General features: G+C 42.0%; 1 protein-coding gene across 4 annotated transcripts in view; it reads left to right on the top strand.

The window, feature by feature from the left end:
- The window catches only part of AFF1 (ALF transcription elongation factor 1), a 250,846-nt gene that overhangs the window by 47,288 nt on the left and 185,798 nt on the right, over positions 1 to 17,760 (top strand). For all 4 annotated transcript variants that reach the window (XM_082726634.1, XM_082726638.1, XM_082726635.1 and 1 more), the window contains one exon: positions 13,686 to 13,759. In XM_082726634.1, the coding sequence (XP_082582760.1) occupies positions 13,722 to 13,759 (38 nt within the window). In that variant the 5' untranslated portion in view covers positions 13,686 to 13,721. The remainder of the gene's footprint in view (positions 1 to 13,685; positions 13,760 to 17,760) is intronic.

The following is a 17,760-nucleotide window of genomic DNA, read 5'->3' as shown; positions in this document are numbered from 1 at the left end:
ATTTGAAGGTAAAGATGCAGAAAAGGCATGGAGAGTACTAAAGGGTAATGACCCAAGAGAATTAAGGGAAACTAGGAGAGAAAGGAAAAGTAACTTGTAGTACTTATTGTGTAAAACTAGAAGGATTAATTTGAATTTAGCTGATTTAGGAGAGAGGGAACCCCCAAAAGGACTTGGGATGTTTAAGACATTGAAGACTAGGACACAAGGCTTTGAAAAAAATGAGCTTAGGGGCACCTGGGTGGCTCAGTGTGTTAAAGCCTCTGCTTTCAGCTCAGGTGATGATCCCAGGATTCTGGGATCAGCCCCGGATCTGACTGGGCTCTTTGCCCAGCAGGGAGCCTGCTTCCCTTCCTTCTCTCTCTGCCTGCTTCTCTGCCTACTTGTGATCTCTGTCTGTCAAATAAATAAATAAATTTTAAAAAAAGAAAGAAAGAAAGGAGTTTAGGTGCGCCTAGTAGCTCAGTGAAAGAGTCCAACTTTTGATCTCAGCTCAGGTCTTGATCTCAGGGTCATGAGATCAAGCCCCTCATTGGCTCCACGCTGGTTATGGAACCTTCTTAAATAATAATAAAAAATGAGTGTAGATACTGGGAATCTCCCTCTTTCTTTTTATTTTCTAGATAAAACTTACAGGAGTAATGAGACTGGGGGTGTGGAATTTGCAGGCTTTCCACCTGCAGAAAGAAAATGAACTGTTACTTACCAGAGTTAACATGTCTTATACATTCTCTGTAGCAATCAGGTTTCTGTAGTGGCTTTGGCATTTGTGATTTGCTTAACTCTTCAACTCTGTAAAAAACACAATCTTGAAGAATCACAGTGTGTCAAATTAGAATACAAAGGTCATGCAGGGACTGAGAATTTAAGGTTAGAAAAGCCCAGTAATTTTAAACATTGCTTTCTCCAGCAAAATGCGGAGTATGGGGGCGCCTGGGTGGCTCAGCGGGTCAAGCCGCTGCCTTCGGCTCAGGTCATGAACTCGGAGTCCTGGGATTGAGCCCTGCATCGGATCTCTGCTCAGCAGGGAGCCTGCTTCCTCCTCTCTCTCTGCCTGCCTCTCTGCCTGCTTGTGATCTCTCTCAATAAATCTCTCTCAAATAAATAAATAAAATCTTTAAAAAAAAATGCGGAGTATGCCTGCATTTTTTTGCCACCAGAAGACATTGTTTTTGTGGGGTGTTAAGACTTAGTACTTTGAGGTAGTAGTTACACTACATCAAAACTGGCTGCTTCTTCTGTTTCCTATCTGGCTTGACTGAATTTGGAAGGGGTGGGTTGAGCTAAAAGTTACTGTTTTATTAACTAAGGTTCTTAATTGGATTTTGGATTAAATTTGGAAGAGTACTGTCTTATTACAATACATATGAGTTGCATGTCTGAAAACGTGCACAAGTCACTGTAGCCATGTGATTGTTCCGTTGAAGTAATATCGCCTTGAGTCGAAAAGATGGGTTAAAAAAAAAATTAAGTTTAGAAAGGGCAAACTTTTTTTTTTGTTTTTTAAAAGATTTATTTATTTATTTGACAGACAGAGATCACAAGTAGGCAGAGAGGCAGGCAGAGAGAGAGGAGGGGGAAGCAGGTTCCCTGCTGAGCAGAGAGCCCGATTCCATTGGAGGCTCCATCCCAGGACCCTGGGATCATGACCCGAGCTGAAGGCAGAGGCTTTAAGCCACTGAGCCACATAGGCACCCCGGCAGTTTTTTAGTATTGTTTTCCTTTGCAGTTCTAAAAATTAATATTGTTTTCCTTTGGCATTCTAAAAAAATAATTATTAATTTGAGAGAGACAGAGTGCGCACAAGCACAAGCTGGATGGCCACAGAGAGAGGGAGAGAGAATCTTTAAGCAGATTCCATGCTCGGCACAAGCCCAGGAGCCAGCATGGAGCTTGATCCCACAACCCTGAGACCACAACCTGAGCTGAAGCCAAGAGTCAGTTCCTTAACCGACTGCACCATCCATATGTCTCTTAGTATTTTTTAAGAAGCAAGTGAAAGGAGTTTTATGCTTAGCTGTAATTTGTGCTTTCATCAAATGAATTTACATAAGCATTTATGAAGTTAATTGGTCATTCAAATTACAAATCTTAAGATGGACTGATGCTTTCACTTTTTAAAAGGTAGAGCTAATTTATTTTTTTTTTTTTTTTTTTTTTTTTTAAAGATTTTATTTATTTATTTGACAGAGAGAAATCACAAGTAGATGGAGAGGCAGGCAGAGAGAGAGAGGGAAGCAGGCTCCCTGCCAAGCAGAGAGCCCGATGCGGGACTCGATCCCAGGACCCTGAGATCATGACCTGAGCCGAAGGCAGCGGCTTAACCCACTGAGCCACCCAGGCGCCCCTAGAGCTAATTTATTTATAAATATTTGGATCATTATAAGACATAGTTGGGATAGTATCCTTACAATTAAAGCCCTGTACTGAAAGCTGACCTTCAACTTGAATTCATTTGCTAACCTAGATATGTCTGTTGAAGCTAAAAGCTTCAAGTTCCCCTTTTTCAAAAACTCTAGATTATTAACTAATTTTTCAGGAGATTGAGAAAGTATTTAGAGAGAGTACAAATTAAGGAACTGCATTAATGTAAATCTACAAAGTTTTGTAGATTATATTTTCCTCGTTAAATTATATATTCTCTTTCCAAACAATACTTAATTGGCTGTAGTTTTCTAGCTGCCTCTTTTTTTTTTTTTAAAGATTTTATTTATTTGTTTGACAGAGAGAGATCACAAGTAGGCAGAGAGGCAGGCAGAGAGAGAGAGGAGGAAGCAGGCTCCCTGCTGAGCAGAGAGCCCGATGTGGGACTCGATCCCAGGACTCTGAGATCATGACCTGAGCCGAAGGCAGTGGCTTAACCCACTGAGCCACCCAGGCGCCCAAGCTGCCTCTTTTTTATACACAGTAGTAGTTTATTTAATATTTGCTGACTTGAATTTCAGATTTTATTAAAATAGATTTAATAAACCCTGTAATCCATTTATTAAAACTTTACCACGGTGTAGAAGTAAATGTGAAATATGTAGTTCTTTGTAGGTACACATCCTTTATTCCTGACTATTCATATATGCACAAGAGAGTACTGTAGACTTGAAATCCTGAGGTTCTAAGGCCATCAGGGTTGCTGATAGGCGTTTCTGTCTTATGCTTAGGACAGAACTCCTTCAGTAGTGTTCTCTAGGGGAAGAAAATCAGCTGATTTTCTTAAATTAGCTGGCCCATTTTAAACATGACTAAGGATTTCTTGTTCGAGTGACTTTTTCCTTTTAAAAGGCTGGAATTATTGTGACAAGTGGAGTCCAGAGAAGTCAATTACATCATTAACAGGCTGTTTCATATCCATTCCTAATACCTCATATGTGTGGAGCACCTTCTGTGTGCCAGGCAGTACTCTAAACTTTGGAGAAACTGTGATAACACCACGATCAAGAAAGAGAACTAATGTAAGGTGGACTTAACATTCACATAGCATAGAAGTTATTTACTAGCAGCTTTCAAGTACTGTATTATTTAAGCTTAATTGCAGCTCTAAAGTTGGAGTTCATTTTCCATTTTAAAATCAGGAAATTGAGTTGAAGAAGTTAAGTGACTTGACTCTGTGACTCAAAGCCTGGTGCCCTTTCCACTATGGTACACTGAGTTGGCTTGGTTGATACGTGGTTTCCTGTTTTTCAAGAATTACAGCTTGACTCTAAAATATAAATAGTGTTTCTCCCTTGGCTAAGTAATTCTTTCTGATCATTATGGGAGTAAAAAAGCAGGTATTTTCATTTAGCATTCTGGACATCTATTTGTGACTCCAAAGGAAAACATTATGCAGGCCTGTTAAAAAGACATGTGGTGTTTATTTGCACCACATGAAGATTCTTACCTTCCTAAAAAAATGACATGCAAGGGCTTATGAACCACCTCAGAGTTTGATAGCTATTCATGTTATGAAAGGTCAGTTACATCCCATGTGAATCAGGATATACTATTTCCTTCAGTCTTACAGACTCAGTGAATATATGCAGTATAGCAGTGGTTTTCAAACTTATTGTCAGACTATTTCGGAAAACTTGTCGAAACATAATGTCTCCTCTGCCATCCCCTAAACCCCCCAAATTTTTGATTCAGTAGGTCTGGGTAATGCCCAAGAATTTGCATTTGAAACATGTTCACAAGTGATATTGATGATGCTAATTCTGGAACTACACTTCAAGAACTACTGCCATATAGCAGAGAATTTAAAAATTTAAAAGCGTGATTATTGAACCAGACAGCTTGGGCTTGAATCTTGCATGTGCCACCTACTAGCTGTCACACCTTAGGCAAATTACTTAAATTTTTGTCAAAAAACTATGAAGGCTCTGAGATTTTACCCTACTTTCAAGCTAACAAGTTAACCTGCCCCAGTTTCATGGGGTCATGGGAATGACTTTATTGCTCATAATAATAGCCGTAGCCAGAGTGTCAACATATTCCTACACTGGTTCCCTAAGCACCATTTTCCAAAGCGAGACGTGGAGAGAGTCAGATGACACCTGGAAATAAAAAGGGTTGCATTACAGGAGAGGAATCCTGAGCTAAGGGAATCCTAATCCTTTATAATGGGCAGTAAGCATGCCTGCCCTTTGCTCCGGAGGGGGAGACGTTATTTTGTTTATACTGAGCAGTAAACATGCTGCCCTGTGCTGTAGGAGACAGTCTCTTTTTCTAACGCTGTTCTCTATAAAAACTTCCTTAAACATTGTCTGGGACAAAGACAGTTGGTGCCTCTGCTTATACAATATGCAGAAATGCCATGGATGCATGAAGAACTGACTTCTAACACTCTTCCATTCCCTTACAAGATAGGGTTAATAAGGCTGTTACTCCTAATTAGATCTCCCTTACTGGGTAGTTGAGTAGATTAAAGGTACTAAAATTTGGCAAGTAAGTGGAGCAGAGCATAATACGTGCTACATAGTTATTTCCTGTTATTATTCCTGAAGGAACAATGTGTGTATGTGTGCCTTTAATGGTAAGTATTACCTTATAAGATGAAATAATTGCTTTACTGAGTATCCCTAACTGTGAGTTTGTTCCGAGGAATTTCTTTCATGGGTCTGCATTTTAAAATGGGATGGAGCGTTGTTGTACTAGCCCATGGAGAATGAGGCAGAAACATTTACTACCCATATTCATGTGTTCTTTGTGTTTCTCTGCCTCATTATGATTACATAGAATCATGTGACTGATTCCGGGGGTGTCTGGCTGGCTCAGTCGAAGGAGCATGGGACTTTTTTTTTTTTTTTTTAAAGATATTTATTTATTTATTTAACAGACAGATCACAAGTAGGCAGAGAGGCAGGCAGAGAGAGAGAAGGAAGCAGGCTCCCTGCGGAGCAGAGAACCCGATGCTGGTCTTGATCCCAGGACCCTGGGATCATGACCTGAGCTGAAGGCAGAGGCTTTAACCCACTGAGCCACCCAGGCGCCCCTGGCTCTGGTTTTTGATAAGCAACATCTTGGGGAAGGATTTTCTTTTCCCGACAAAAGGAGAAAGGTGTGGTTGTCAGAGCCACACGTTTCTCCTCTCATCTTCTTCCAGCCTTAAATGTAGGTAAGATACCTGGTTATGGCAGCCACTTTTTTTTTTTAAATAAAAGATTTTATTTATTTATTTGACAGAGAGATCACAAGTAGGCAGAGAGAGAGAGAGGAGGAAGCAGGCTCCCTGTTGAGCAGAGAGCCCGATGCGGGACTCGATCCTAGGACCCTGAGATCATGACCTGAGCTGAAGGCAGTGGCTTAACCCACTGAGCTACCCAGGCACCCTGGCAGCAACCTTTTTTTATACCATGAGGTGACAAGCATGAAGATGCCATGCTAAATATGGCGGAGCAGAAGGGCCAGAGTTCTTGATGGCCTTGTTGAACAGCTAACACTATACCACTAGCCACCTTCTTCTGGACTTGGTCTGGAAGGATAAATTTACATTATTCAGAAGTTGTTACTTGCAGCTAGACACATTCCTAACCCGTGTAGATTATAACAGCATTGAGAGTGGTTGGCTGAAGGATGTGGTTGAAGGCACAACCGTACTACATTAGCTACTGTACCCAGCAAGGCCTCTTTGAGAATGTATCACTGGGTAGAGACCCAAATGATGAGAGACCAAAGAAGATAGGAAAGGTTTACTTGAGTTTGGGGTAGCACCAAAGTCCTCTTGAACAGGATTTTGAGGTGAAGAGACAGGGAAATCCATGATGGATTTCTGAACTAAGGGTGCCACATGTCATTGGAGAGCTAAAGGAACTGTGAGTGATCAGTTCAGTTTGGGGCCATGATCGGCGTGGGGCAGAGTTGGGGGAGAATGCTGACGCAAACAGTGTATGATCCATGACTCACCCCTGACACATTGCCCGTTACCAGGCGACTGTTAACTCCTGGAGGAATGTGTGGGGAAGGGAAGTAGACGTGACAGGGACTATTGACCAGTCCACTCTCCCTCTAGAATCCGGACCGAGTTCTTTTCCTCATATTCTTTTTTTTTTTTTTTTAAGATTTTATTTATTTATCAGAGGGGGGGCTGTGGAGAGAGAGCACAGGCAGACAGAATAGCAGGCAGAGGCAGAGGGAGAAGCAGGCTCCCTGCCAAGCAAGGAACCCGACGTGGGACTCGATCCCAGGACACTGGGATCATGACCTGAGCGAAGGCAGCTGCTTAACCAACTGAGCCACCCAGGCGTTCCTCCTCATATTCTTCTTTAGCAACTGGGTCATGGTCATGGGGCTTTGAGACCTTACCTCTGTTGTCACTGAAAAGCAATATATGAATTTCCCCAAGCATGTGCTTTGATTGGCAGGAAAATAACCAGAAAAAATGAAGGAAAAATTTTTTTTACTTGAGTTATTTTATCTGCTATTTTGGTGAGAAAAGCACTTTGATATGCATGACTTTTTTTTTTTTTTTTAAGATTTTATTTATTTATTTGAGATACCACATGCGAAAGGGATGTGAGGGGTAGGGAGTGATGGTGAGGGAGAAGCAGCTTCCACTGAGCAGGGAGCTGGACCAGGGTCTCAATGCTAGGACTGTGGCATCAAGACTTGAGCTGAAGGCACATGGTTAACAACCGAGCCACCAAGGCTCCCTGACATTTTTACTTCTGAATAAATTTGTTGCAAGAGGCTGGAAGGACTATAGAAGACCTGGCAGGGTACATTCCTAAACGAAACATATTTAACTTCTATAAAATGTAACATAGATGTTGCTGACTTAAAAGAGCTGCTATGTATTCCTCTCCCCCTGTCCAAGCCCCAAGGGCAGCTATGTGTTGAGTGCCTATGATGTGTCAGTGTGCTAGGCATTTTAGCTGGGGTGTATAATTCACTCTTTTCAGTAATACTGTAAAATTTGCTACTTTCCATTTTACGGATGGGAACACTGAGGCTCGTAGGGTTTAATTTGCCAGAAGTGATTGCCTGTCTTACTTGAACCCATCCTCTTTTTTGCTGTACAGCCAAGTTGGTACTTTCTCTGCTTTTTTTTTTTTTTTTAATAGGAGGATTTAAAACTGTCTGCCTCCCCCCCATCACATTTTGTCTTTATAATCTAGGGAAATAATATTTAAAAATGTGTGAAAACTTAAGACCTGATTTCAATATTTATAGGTCAGTTCATTTTCTTCCCAGCCCCTGTTATTTAGAGAAAAATGTGTTTATACAGATAATAAAGGATTCATAGCATATATAATTGATGTGCCCCTTTCCAGAGAAGTTACCATTTACAGTTTGGTATATGTGTGTGTACACATGTGTGCGCATGTATGCACATTTGCTTGTGTATGGTGCATAAACAAAAAACATTTTTTTTAAGCAAATTGGCTCACATTGTACTTTATACATCTTGTTTAGATAAACGTATTTTTTTTTGATCTGTTGCGTCTCATAATGTGTCATAATTGATTTCGCCATTTTTGTGTTGGCATGTCTTAAGTCGGTACCACTTTTCTTAATGCTCTAAATAATATTTTATTGCACATAATCCCTTGTACACATGTGACTATATTTTTGTTTTAAGTCATTTCTAAAATTTAAATTCAGTTATTTAACATACAATGTATTACTGGTTTCAGAGGGCAGGTCTATGATTCATCAGTCTCGTATAACACCCACTGCTCATTACATCACATGCTCCCCTTCACGTCCAGCACCCAGTTAACCATCCCTCCACTCCCCTTCCCCTCCAGCAGCCCTCAGTTTGTTTCCTAAGATTAAGAGTCTCTTGTGGTTTGTTTCCCTCTCTGGTTTCCTCTCGTTTTATTTTTTCCTCTCTTCCCCTATGATCCTCTCTTTTGTTTCTTAAATTCCACATATCAGTAAGATCATATGATAATTGCCTGTCTCTGATTGACTTATTTTGCTTAGCATAATACCCTCTATGCTCAGCATAATACCCATCCATGTCGTTGGAAATGCTAAGACTCCATTTTTTTTTGTGATGACTGCGTAATATTCCATTGTGTAGATATACCACCTCTTTTTTTTTTTTTTAAGATTTTATTTATTTATTAGAGAGATAGAGAACACAAGTAGGCAGAGTAGTAGGCAGAGGAAGAGGGAGAAGCAGACTCTCCACTGATTAGGGATCCTGATGGGGATGCAGTCCCAGAACCCTAGGATCATAACCTGAGCCGAAGGCAGCCCCTTAACCGACTCAGCCACCCAGACGCCCATACCACCTCTTCTTTATCCATTCATCTGTCAGTGGACAACTGGGCTCTTTCCATAGTTTGGCTATTGTGGGCATTGCTGCTATAAACATTTGGGTGCAGGTGTCCCTTTGGATCACTACATTTGTATCTTTGGGGTAAATGTCCAGTAGTGCAGTTGCTGGGTTGTAGGGTAGCTCTATTTTCAACTCGTTGAGGAGCTTCCATACTGTTTTCCAGAGTGGCTGCACCAGCTTGCATTCCCACCAACAGTGTAGGAGGGTCCCCCTTTCTCCGCATCCTCGCCAACATCTCTCATTTCCTGACTTGTTAATTTAGCCATTCTGACTGGTGTGAGGTGGTATCTCATTGTGGTTTTGATTTCTTTTTCCCTGATGCTGTGTGATGTTAAGCATCTTTTCATGTGTCTGTTGGTCATTTAGATGTCTTTTTTTAAAATTTTTCAAAAAGATTTAATTAATTTATTTGATTGAGTGAGACAGCGTGAGAGAGAACACAAGCAGGGCGAATGGGAGAGGATGGTGCAGGCTTCCTGCCGAGCAGAGAGCCTGATGTGGGGCATGACCCCAGGACCCTGGGATCATGACCTGAGCTGAAGGCAGACACCCAGCGACTAAGCCTCCCAGGTGCCCCCCATTTGGATGTCTTTTTTGAGAAATGTCTGTTCATGTCTTCTGCCCATTTCTTGATTAGATTATTTGTTCTTTGGCTATTGAGTTTGATAAATTCTTTATGGATTTTGGATACTAGCCCTTTATCTGATATGTTGTTTGCAAATATCTTCTCTTATTCTCTTGGTTGTCTTTGGGTTTTGTTGACTGTTTTCTTTGCTGTGCAAAGCTTTTGATCTTGATGAAGTCTCCATAGTTCCATTTTTGCCCTTGTTTCTCTTGCCTTTGCTGATGTTTCTAGGAAGAAGTTGCTGTGGCTGAGGTCGAAGAGGTTGCTGCCCATGTTCTACTCTTAAGATTTTGATGGATTCCTGTCTCACATTGAGGTCTTTCATCCATTTTGAATCTATTTTGTGTATGGTGTAAGGAAATGGTCCAGTTTTGTGACCAGGTTTTTGAGAAAGAGTCTTTGAAAGAGACATCTAAAGTATATACTAATTGCCTTTCTTAGCAGTAGTTTATGTTAATAACTTTCTGACTACAGTAGGTCTTCATTCCAACCTAACCTAACCTTGTGAGTTGCATGGCTGCTCCGTACAGCTGTGTGATTCATATATCAGCACCTAAATAGTCTTTCATGGGCTGACTTTGTTTTTTTTTTTTAGTGAGACATAATTGAGATAACAGTAATCTGAGGATGCAGCCTCTTAGCACCTGCCACCTGGCAAATTAAAGAATAAAGAATTTGAGTTGAATAGACAAGTTCCTGGCTGTGCCCTAGCACCGGATCCCTCAGAGAATGTTTCTTTCACTTTTTATTGTATTTACTCACCCAAGAATCTGGTGGTGAAACCCACAGGTTTGGCTGACCCCTTCAATGTTGGACTTATCCATCTCTAAGAGAGTTAAAAAGAATAGACTTTGAAGATTTAGTTACTCATTTGAGAGAGAGAGCAAGAGCCCTTGCGTGTGTGTCACTGTGAACACATGTCAGTTGGGGAAGGGGCAGAGGGAGAGAGAATCCTCAAGCAGACTCCCCACTGAGCATGGAGCGTGATGCCGGGGCTCAATCCCAGGACTCTGAGATCAGGACCTGAGCCAAAATCAAGAGCTGCTTAATTGACTGAGCCACCCAGGCACCCCCAAAATAGACTTTTATTTATTTATTTATTTATTTATTTATTAAAAAGAGTTTATTTGTCTATTGGACCGACAGTAGGCAGGTGGTGGTGGTGGGGGAAGCAGGCTCCCTGCTGATCAGAGAGCCCAATGTGGGGCTCAGTCCCAGGATCCTGAGATCACAACCTGAGCCAAAGGCAGAGATCCAACCTACTGAGCCACTCAGGCACCCCCAAAATAGACGTTTTAAAGAGTGTTTTTTTGGTTCTCAGCAAAATTGAACAGAGGGTACAGACATTTCCTATAGACCTCTCTGTCTCCCCCGTACCCCCCTCCCCACCCCTGTGCACAGCCTCCCCATAACCAACATCTCCCAGCAAAGTGGTATATTAGTTACAAATGATGCATTTACATTGATGCATCATTATCACCTAGAGCTCTAGGACCATCTTTCACTGCAGTTCTGCATGGTTTGCCCCTCATTTCCTTTTGATCTTTGCTCAGATGTTAGAGTCTCTGATCACCCTATATAAAATTGCAACACCTTACCTTGGTTCCTTGCTGGCACTCTACACTTTCATTTTTCTCTATAGTACCTTTTAGTATTGAATATCTGTGTATTTTTCTTATGTGTCATCTTTGCTAAACTCCTATAGTTTGCAAGCTCAGTGATGGTAAATCTGTTTTCTTTACCCTTACTCTCTGTACATGGCTTAGAGTAGATGCTCAGGAAACATTTGCTGGCTTAGTGACTTAAATGAACAACTAGGAGAACTCAGGACCATTCTCAAGGTCAATGTTCTCCGTAACCCAACCTACTACCTCCTGCATGCCCTCTTGCTCTCCAACAAGCCCTAGGGAGGGCACGTCTTGATTGGGAGGGTTGTGTGGGAGACTGCCATCAATGACTCTTCAGTGTTGCAAAGAATAATGCTGAAATGACACACTTTTATTGGGCACCTGCTGTGTGCCCAGCCCTAGATGTCAAGAGAGAGAAAATGAGGGACGCCTGGGTGGCTCAGTTGGTTAAGCAGCTGCCTTCGGCTCAGGTCATGATCCCAGCGTCCTGGGATCGAGTCCCACATCGGGCTCCTTGCTCGGCAGGGAGCCTGCTTCTCCCTCTGCCTCTGCCTGCCATTCTGTCTGCCTGTGCTTGCTCTTTCCCCCTCTCTCTCTGATAAATAAATAAAATCTAAAAAAAAAAAAAAGAGAGAGAGAAAATGAGAGCCGCAAAACAGGTGAAGGGGGAGAGAGAGGGAAGGAGGAGGGAGTGGAGTAATGGTGGAAAAGGGAAGGGGGGAGGAGGGTATAGAAAGAGGGGGAAGGGAAGTAAAAGTGTGTTGGAGAGAGGGAAAGTGAGAGAAAAGGGCGATGGAGGTAGTAGGGTTGGTGGGGTGAATGATTGGGATTTCAGATGGAGAATTTAGGAAACTTGCCTAAGCCCCTGTAGGGCTACTCTGGCAGGGTGGAGGAGTGTGCTACTTCAAAGCATGTTTGACCCTGAAAAACTTAGAGCTCCACCGGTGGGAGTTTAATTAGAATATTTGTCGCATCTGTGTTGCATTCTTCCCTGGCGGGAGGAGACAGAGTGACAGTGATATCTACTGGTCCGGAAACACTGTGGTCAGCAATTTTAATTTCATGGAGGAGGAGATAAAAGACCTTATCAGGTGTCAGAGTAGAGCTGGACTATATGCAGTGTTTCAGCTGTAGCGGGAAGTGTAACAGTCTCTTAAACATAAGAGGCAGGCTAAAACTGTTACGAGTTCAGTGTGTTTTCATTTGTATCACATAGTTTGTTAAATCTGTACCAAGATCATTTGTAATAGATCCTTGGCCTTAAGGATAGTTGAAAAATGGAAACTATTTAAAGCAAGTTAGGAGAAGTACAGTAAATTACAAATACATACAAGAAAGGGAAAAGGAAACAGCTGGTGATAGTGTTAACCATAGAGAGAAAGGTGGTTTCTAGAGATACACAGGACAGGACCTAGGCCGTCTGCCCAGGTTGTAGAACCTTTTCTTTTCTTTTTCTTTTTTTAAAAAATATTTTATTTATTGGGGCGCCTGGGTGGCTCAGTGGGTTAAAGCCTCTGCCTTCAGCTCAGGTCATGATCCCAGGGTCCTGGGATCAAGACCAGCATCGGGCTCTCTGCTCAGCGGGGAGCCAGCTTCCTTCTCTCTCTCTCTCTCTACCTGCTTCTCTGCCTGCTTGTGATCTCTGTCAAATAAATAAATAAAATCTTTAAAAAAATATTTATTTGACAGAGAGATCATAAGTAGGCAGAGAGAGAGAGGGGGAAGCACGCTCCCTGCTGAGCAGAGAGCCCGATGCGGGGCTCGATCCCAGCACCCTGGGATCATGACCTGAGCTGAAGGCAGAGGCTTTAACCCACTGAGCCACCCAGGCGCCCCTTGACTGGTACTCTTGAGAGAATGCTCAAAAATGTCTTTGGAGTTTAAGCACCTTTCAGAAGTGAAAGTCAATTCTTAAGTTTTGCCCTTATTTGGCCCACTTTTTAAAATTAGGTATTCTTAGGGCGCCTGGGTGGCTCAGTGGGTTAAGACCTCTGCCTTCGGCTCAGGTCATGATCCCAGGTCCCGCATCATTGGGCTCTCTGCTCAGCAGGGAGCCTGCTTCCCCCTCTCTCTCTGCCTGTCTCTTGGCTTACTTGTGATCTCTGTCTGTCAAATAAATAATAAAATCTTTTAAAAAAAGAAAATTAGGTATTCTTATGTAAAAACCAACTGGCTGATTTCTTTGCATACTCTTACCTTTCTACCTTTTGATTCTAGGGAGGGTGCTCACACAACCTGTTACCTCAGGCAAATTTCTTAAAACCAAGTTTCAGTTTTCCTATTTGTAAGATTACTTAATTGGTATATGGGGTATTAGCATCTACCTTGCAAGTTTAATGTTTACATGAAATGTCATTTAGAAAGGGCTCAACATAGTACTCCGCAAGAATAGACGCAGGGGTGGATGTTACTTCCTTTCTTCCTCCTCATGATAAACTTGTGCACATTTCTTCTTGCTGAAAGGGCTTTAAGTAGCAGCATCAAAGTAAAAGTACGTTTGGCCTTTGGTATACGGGAACTAGTTTGTTCCTGCAACTTGAGGGTGGATGAAGAACCACTTTCTAGTTCCAGTGAGAACACTGAATTCTGTTTTCAGTAAGATTTTCTTGCAAGTCATGTATACCTCTGAGTTGACTTAGGGGCTAATATTCACAGGTTGCTTTTTCCCTTTCAGATGAGCAGACTTGTTATTTTGCACTGACGGGCAGCAATGGCGTTTACTGAAAGAGTCAAGAGCAGCAGCAGCAGGTAACGGTGAAATCTACGATTCAAAGATAGGACAATATTCAAGTTGATGATGTATTTTTGAAAGCATAAGCTTGATCCTTTTCATTTTTACGGTGCAAGAAAATATGGTAAAATTTTCGTTTTCTCTGCATGAAGCCAAACCTGTTAGACTGGCTCCATATTTTCTTTCAGTCTAGTACTTTCTGAGCCTCCTAACTCATGTCTTTAACATATGGCTGTTATAGTAGATCAGATTCTGTGTTTAAGATCTTGGTCGGAATTACACAGCTTTGGAGAAATGAGCCACCTGTTCATGAAATCCACCTTCTCCTGAGAGCTTTGGAGGAGGGAATGCTGTCAGTTTCGTTGTACTACTTTCACATCTCTCCCTCTGAGGGTGCATATACAGTTAACTTCCTTCTTCGATCTACATGATCAGGGTTGGCCGAGGGGAGCCTATTAACATTCTGAAGCGGTTGTTAAGAATAACTCATTTGCTATCCAGAGGGAATTCTTAATGTCACTGATCAATTTTCATTTTTACTGTTAGATATTCAGAAACATATTAATGTATGAGACATGTCGACTCAAGCTTACTCAATTAATATTTCTTCAGTAACAGTTGATGGTGCCTGTAATTCTGGAAGGTCCTGCGTGGATGCTTTCCTACTTCCCTTTCTGGCTCATTTAGGAAGCTCTTCCTCTATTCCAGGTGGCCCCGGGGGTACTGTTGTTAGACGTGGGGCACTGTCCTCCCCCGCAGAGGAAGGCATGTGACCCAGGCTGCAGCAGCCCCCGTTCTGCTGGAGCTCTGGGACTCTGTTGTCAGCTGTCTTCAGGCTTGTTCGTGATGTTCGGCTACACATAAGTTTTACATTTTTATGCAGTTAAATGTCTTGTCCTTTATGGGTTCTGGTTTTGATTGTGCTGAGAAAGGTCTTTCCAGCTCCGAGATTGTGCAAATAACATCATGTGATCTCTGCTGGCACTTGAATGCCTTCATTTTTTGCATTTAAATCAGAACTTGTGAGCCGGTGGCCTCTGGGACAGATCTGGTCACCAGATGGGTTTTGTTTGGCCCCTCACAGTGTTCCAAAAAAAAAAAGATCTGCCCATGTTTTTTACATAACCATCTAGACTTCCATCTTCTCTTCAGAAATACAAGATTTAACAACACTGGGCTCCCACTGCTGCATGGCAGTGCTCGGATACCATTGAAGGGCTGCTGCTCTCTTCCTCAAGGCCAGAGCTTAGAGACTTCCAGTTCAGAGCTTACCAAGTGGTATGTCACCAGTGGGCTTCAGGTGTGCCCACCGAGTGCAGCCTCTCAGCCTGTGGGTCAGCCAGAACTCCAGAATTCCCACCTGCTCCCTCCTGCAGACATCTCTTTGTCAGGTATTTGTCAGAAAGACTTGATGTTTTTAAAAAAAAAAAGGGGGGGGGGTCAGACGAGCACAGATGCTTTCTAGTTCGCTACAGTTTCCACACTATTGGGCTCACCATTTACTTTACTGCTTGGCTCCCTTCATTTGTGACCCATGTGAGATCATAGACTTTTACTTTAACAAAAAAATTTTTTTTAGATTATTTATTTTTTTATTTGACAGACGGTGATCACAAGTAGGCAGAGAGGCAGGCAGAGAGAGAGGAGGCAGAGAGAGGAAGAAGCAGGCTCCCTGCTGAGCAGAGAGCCCCATGGGGGGGCGGATTCAGGGCTCAATCCCAGGACCCTGGGATCATGACCTGAGCTGAAGGCAGAGGCTTTAACCCACTGAGTGGCCCAGGCACCCCTACATTTTAAAAATTTTTAATGAATTAATTTTTAAAGTTCACTCTTTCATGTGGGGCTTGAACTTACACCCTGAGATCAGGAGTCACATGCTGTACTGACTGAGACAGCCAAAGTGCCCCAGATCTTAGACTTTTTAATATTTTGATCTGTCTGTAATTAATTTTAATGTCCAGTGTGTGCTATAAATTTCTGTATTAGTAGAAAAATGAGAGGTTCAAGGGATGTTAGGGACTCATTTTTAATTTTTATTTTTATTTCATACTATTTTTAAAAAATATTTTATTTATTTATTTGATACACAGAGGTAACAAGTAGGCAGAGACACAGGCAGAGAGAGAGGGGGAAACAGGGGAAACAGGCTCCCTGCTGAGCAGAGCCAGATGCTGAGCTTGATCCCAGGACCCTGAGATCAGGACCTGAGCTGAAGGCAGAAGCTTAACCCACTGAGCCACCCAGGTGCCCAATTTATTTAATGTTTTGTTTTATTGTATTTTATTTTATTTTTTAAAGATTTTATTTATTTATTTGACAGAGAGAAATCACAAGTAGATGGAGAAGCAGGCAGAGAGAGAGAGAGGGAAGCAGGCTCCCTGCTGAGCAGACAGCCCGATGCGGGACTCGATCCCAGGACCCTGAGATCATGACCTGAGCCGAAGGCAGCGGCTCAACCCATCCAGGCGCCCCAAATGTATTTTATTTTCTTAAAGATTATTTATTTATTTGACAGAGAGATCACAGGTAGGCACAGAGGCAGGCAGAGGGAGAGGGAATCAGGCTCCCTGCTTCAGAGAGCCTGGTATGGGGCTTGATCCCAGGACCATGGGATCATGACCTGAGCTGAAGGCAGAGGCTTTAACCCACTGAGCCACCCACACACCCCTTATTTAATGTTTTAAAAGATGTATTTATTTGAGAAAGAGCACGCATGAACACGTGAGCTGGGGGAGGGGCAGAAGCAGAGGGAGAGAGGGAGTCTCAAGCAGATTCCTTGTTGAGAGGGGAGCCCAATACAGGGCTTAATCTCAGGATCCTGACATGATCTGAGCTTGAAATCAAGTCTGATGCTTAGCCAACTAAGCCACCCAGGTGCCCCAGGAGTCATTTTTTTTTTTTTAAAAGCAAAAGTCTAGCCAGTTGTTTCAATATAATTCATTAAATCACCTATCTTCACTAATTTGAGTGGTGCATCTTAATTCCATCATGTTCTTGAGTCTTTTTTTTTTTTTTTTAAGATTTTATTTATTTACTTGACAGAGAGAGACACAGCAAGAGAGGGAACAGTAGCAGAGGGAGTCGGGGAGGGAGAAGCAGGCTTCCTGCCAAGCAGGGAGCCAGATGTCAAGCTCGATCTCAGGACCCTGGGATCATGACCTGAGCCAAAAGCAGATGCTTAACGACTGAGCCACCCAGGCGCCCCATATTCTTGAGTCTTCTGTTGGACTCTTTTGTTCCATTGGTTGTTTCTTCTGGCAATGATGCCCTACTATTTCACTGTATTTCCATAGATCTTAATATTCAGGTACTTTTTTTCAGTACTTTTCATTTTTAGAATTTTTATATTCACATCTGATTACATTTCCATGTTTCCTCTGAAGTCATTAGTCCTTTTCAATTTATTTATTTATTTGATTTTTTAAATTAATTTTTAATTTTTTTTATCATTAGGCCTTTTCTAGAAAAATGTTGGCATTTTGACTCGGGTTCCTTTGAATTTCATCAATTAGGAAGACTTGAAGTCTATAGCATATTAAAATTGGGTCTTCCTGCCAAGGAATCTAAGTATCAGAATGGTGAATTTTTAAGAGGATGAAGAAATTTTAAATTTCAACTGTAAGATTTTTGTAGGCATATGATTTTTAAAAAATTTCTATGTAACTTTCTATATAATTTACATCCTATATAATTTCTGGTAACATAATCAAGTATAATAAGCTATTATCAGTGGCAAGATTAAAAAGTATTTTGGGGTGCCTGGGTTGTTCAGTCGTTAAGCATCTGCCTTCGGTTCAGGTCATGATCCCAGGGTCCTGGGATGGAGTCCCGCATTGGGCTCCCTGCTTGGTGGAAAGCCTGCTTCTCCCTCCCCCTCCTCCCCTGCTTGTGTTCCCTCTTTCGCTGTGTGTCTCTCTGTCAAATAAATGAAGTCTTTAAGAAAAACAAATAAATAAAAAAGTATTTTGTATTACTTTACATATGTTTGCTATTGTTAATAATTATTAGGAAGGGTAAA

The sequence above is a fragment of the Mustela nivalis genome (genome assembly GCF_964662115.1).
Source record: "Mustela nivalis genome assembly, chromosome: 4".
Lineage (NCBI taxonomy): Eukaryota > Metazoa > Chordata > Mammalia > Carnivora > Mustelidae > Mustela > Mustela nivalis.
The sequence above is the reverse complement of the archived record's forward strand: the minus strand, read 5'-3'. Positions and strand labels throughout refer to the sequence as shown.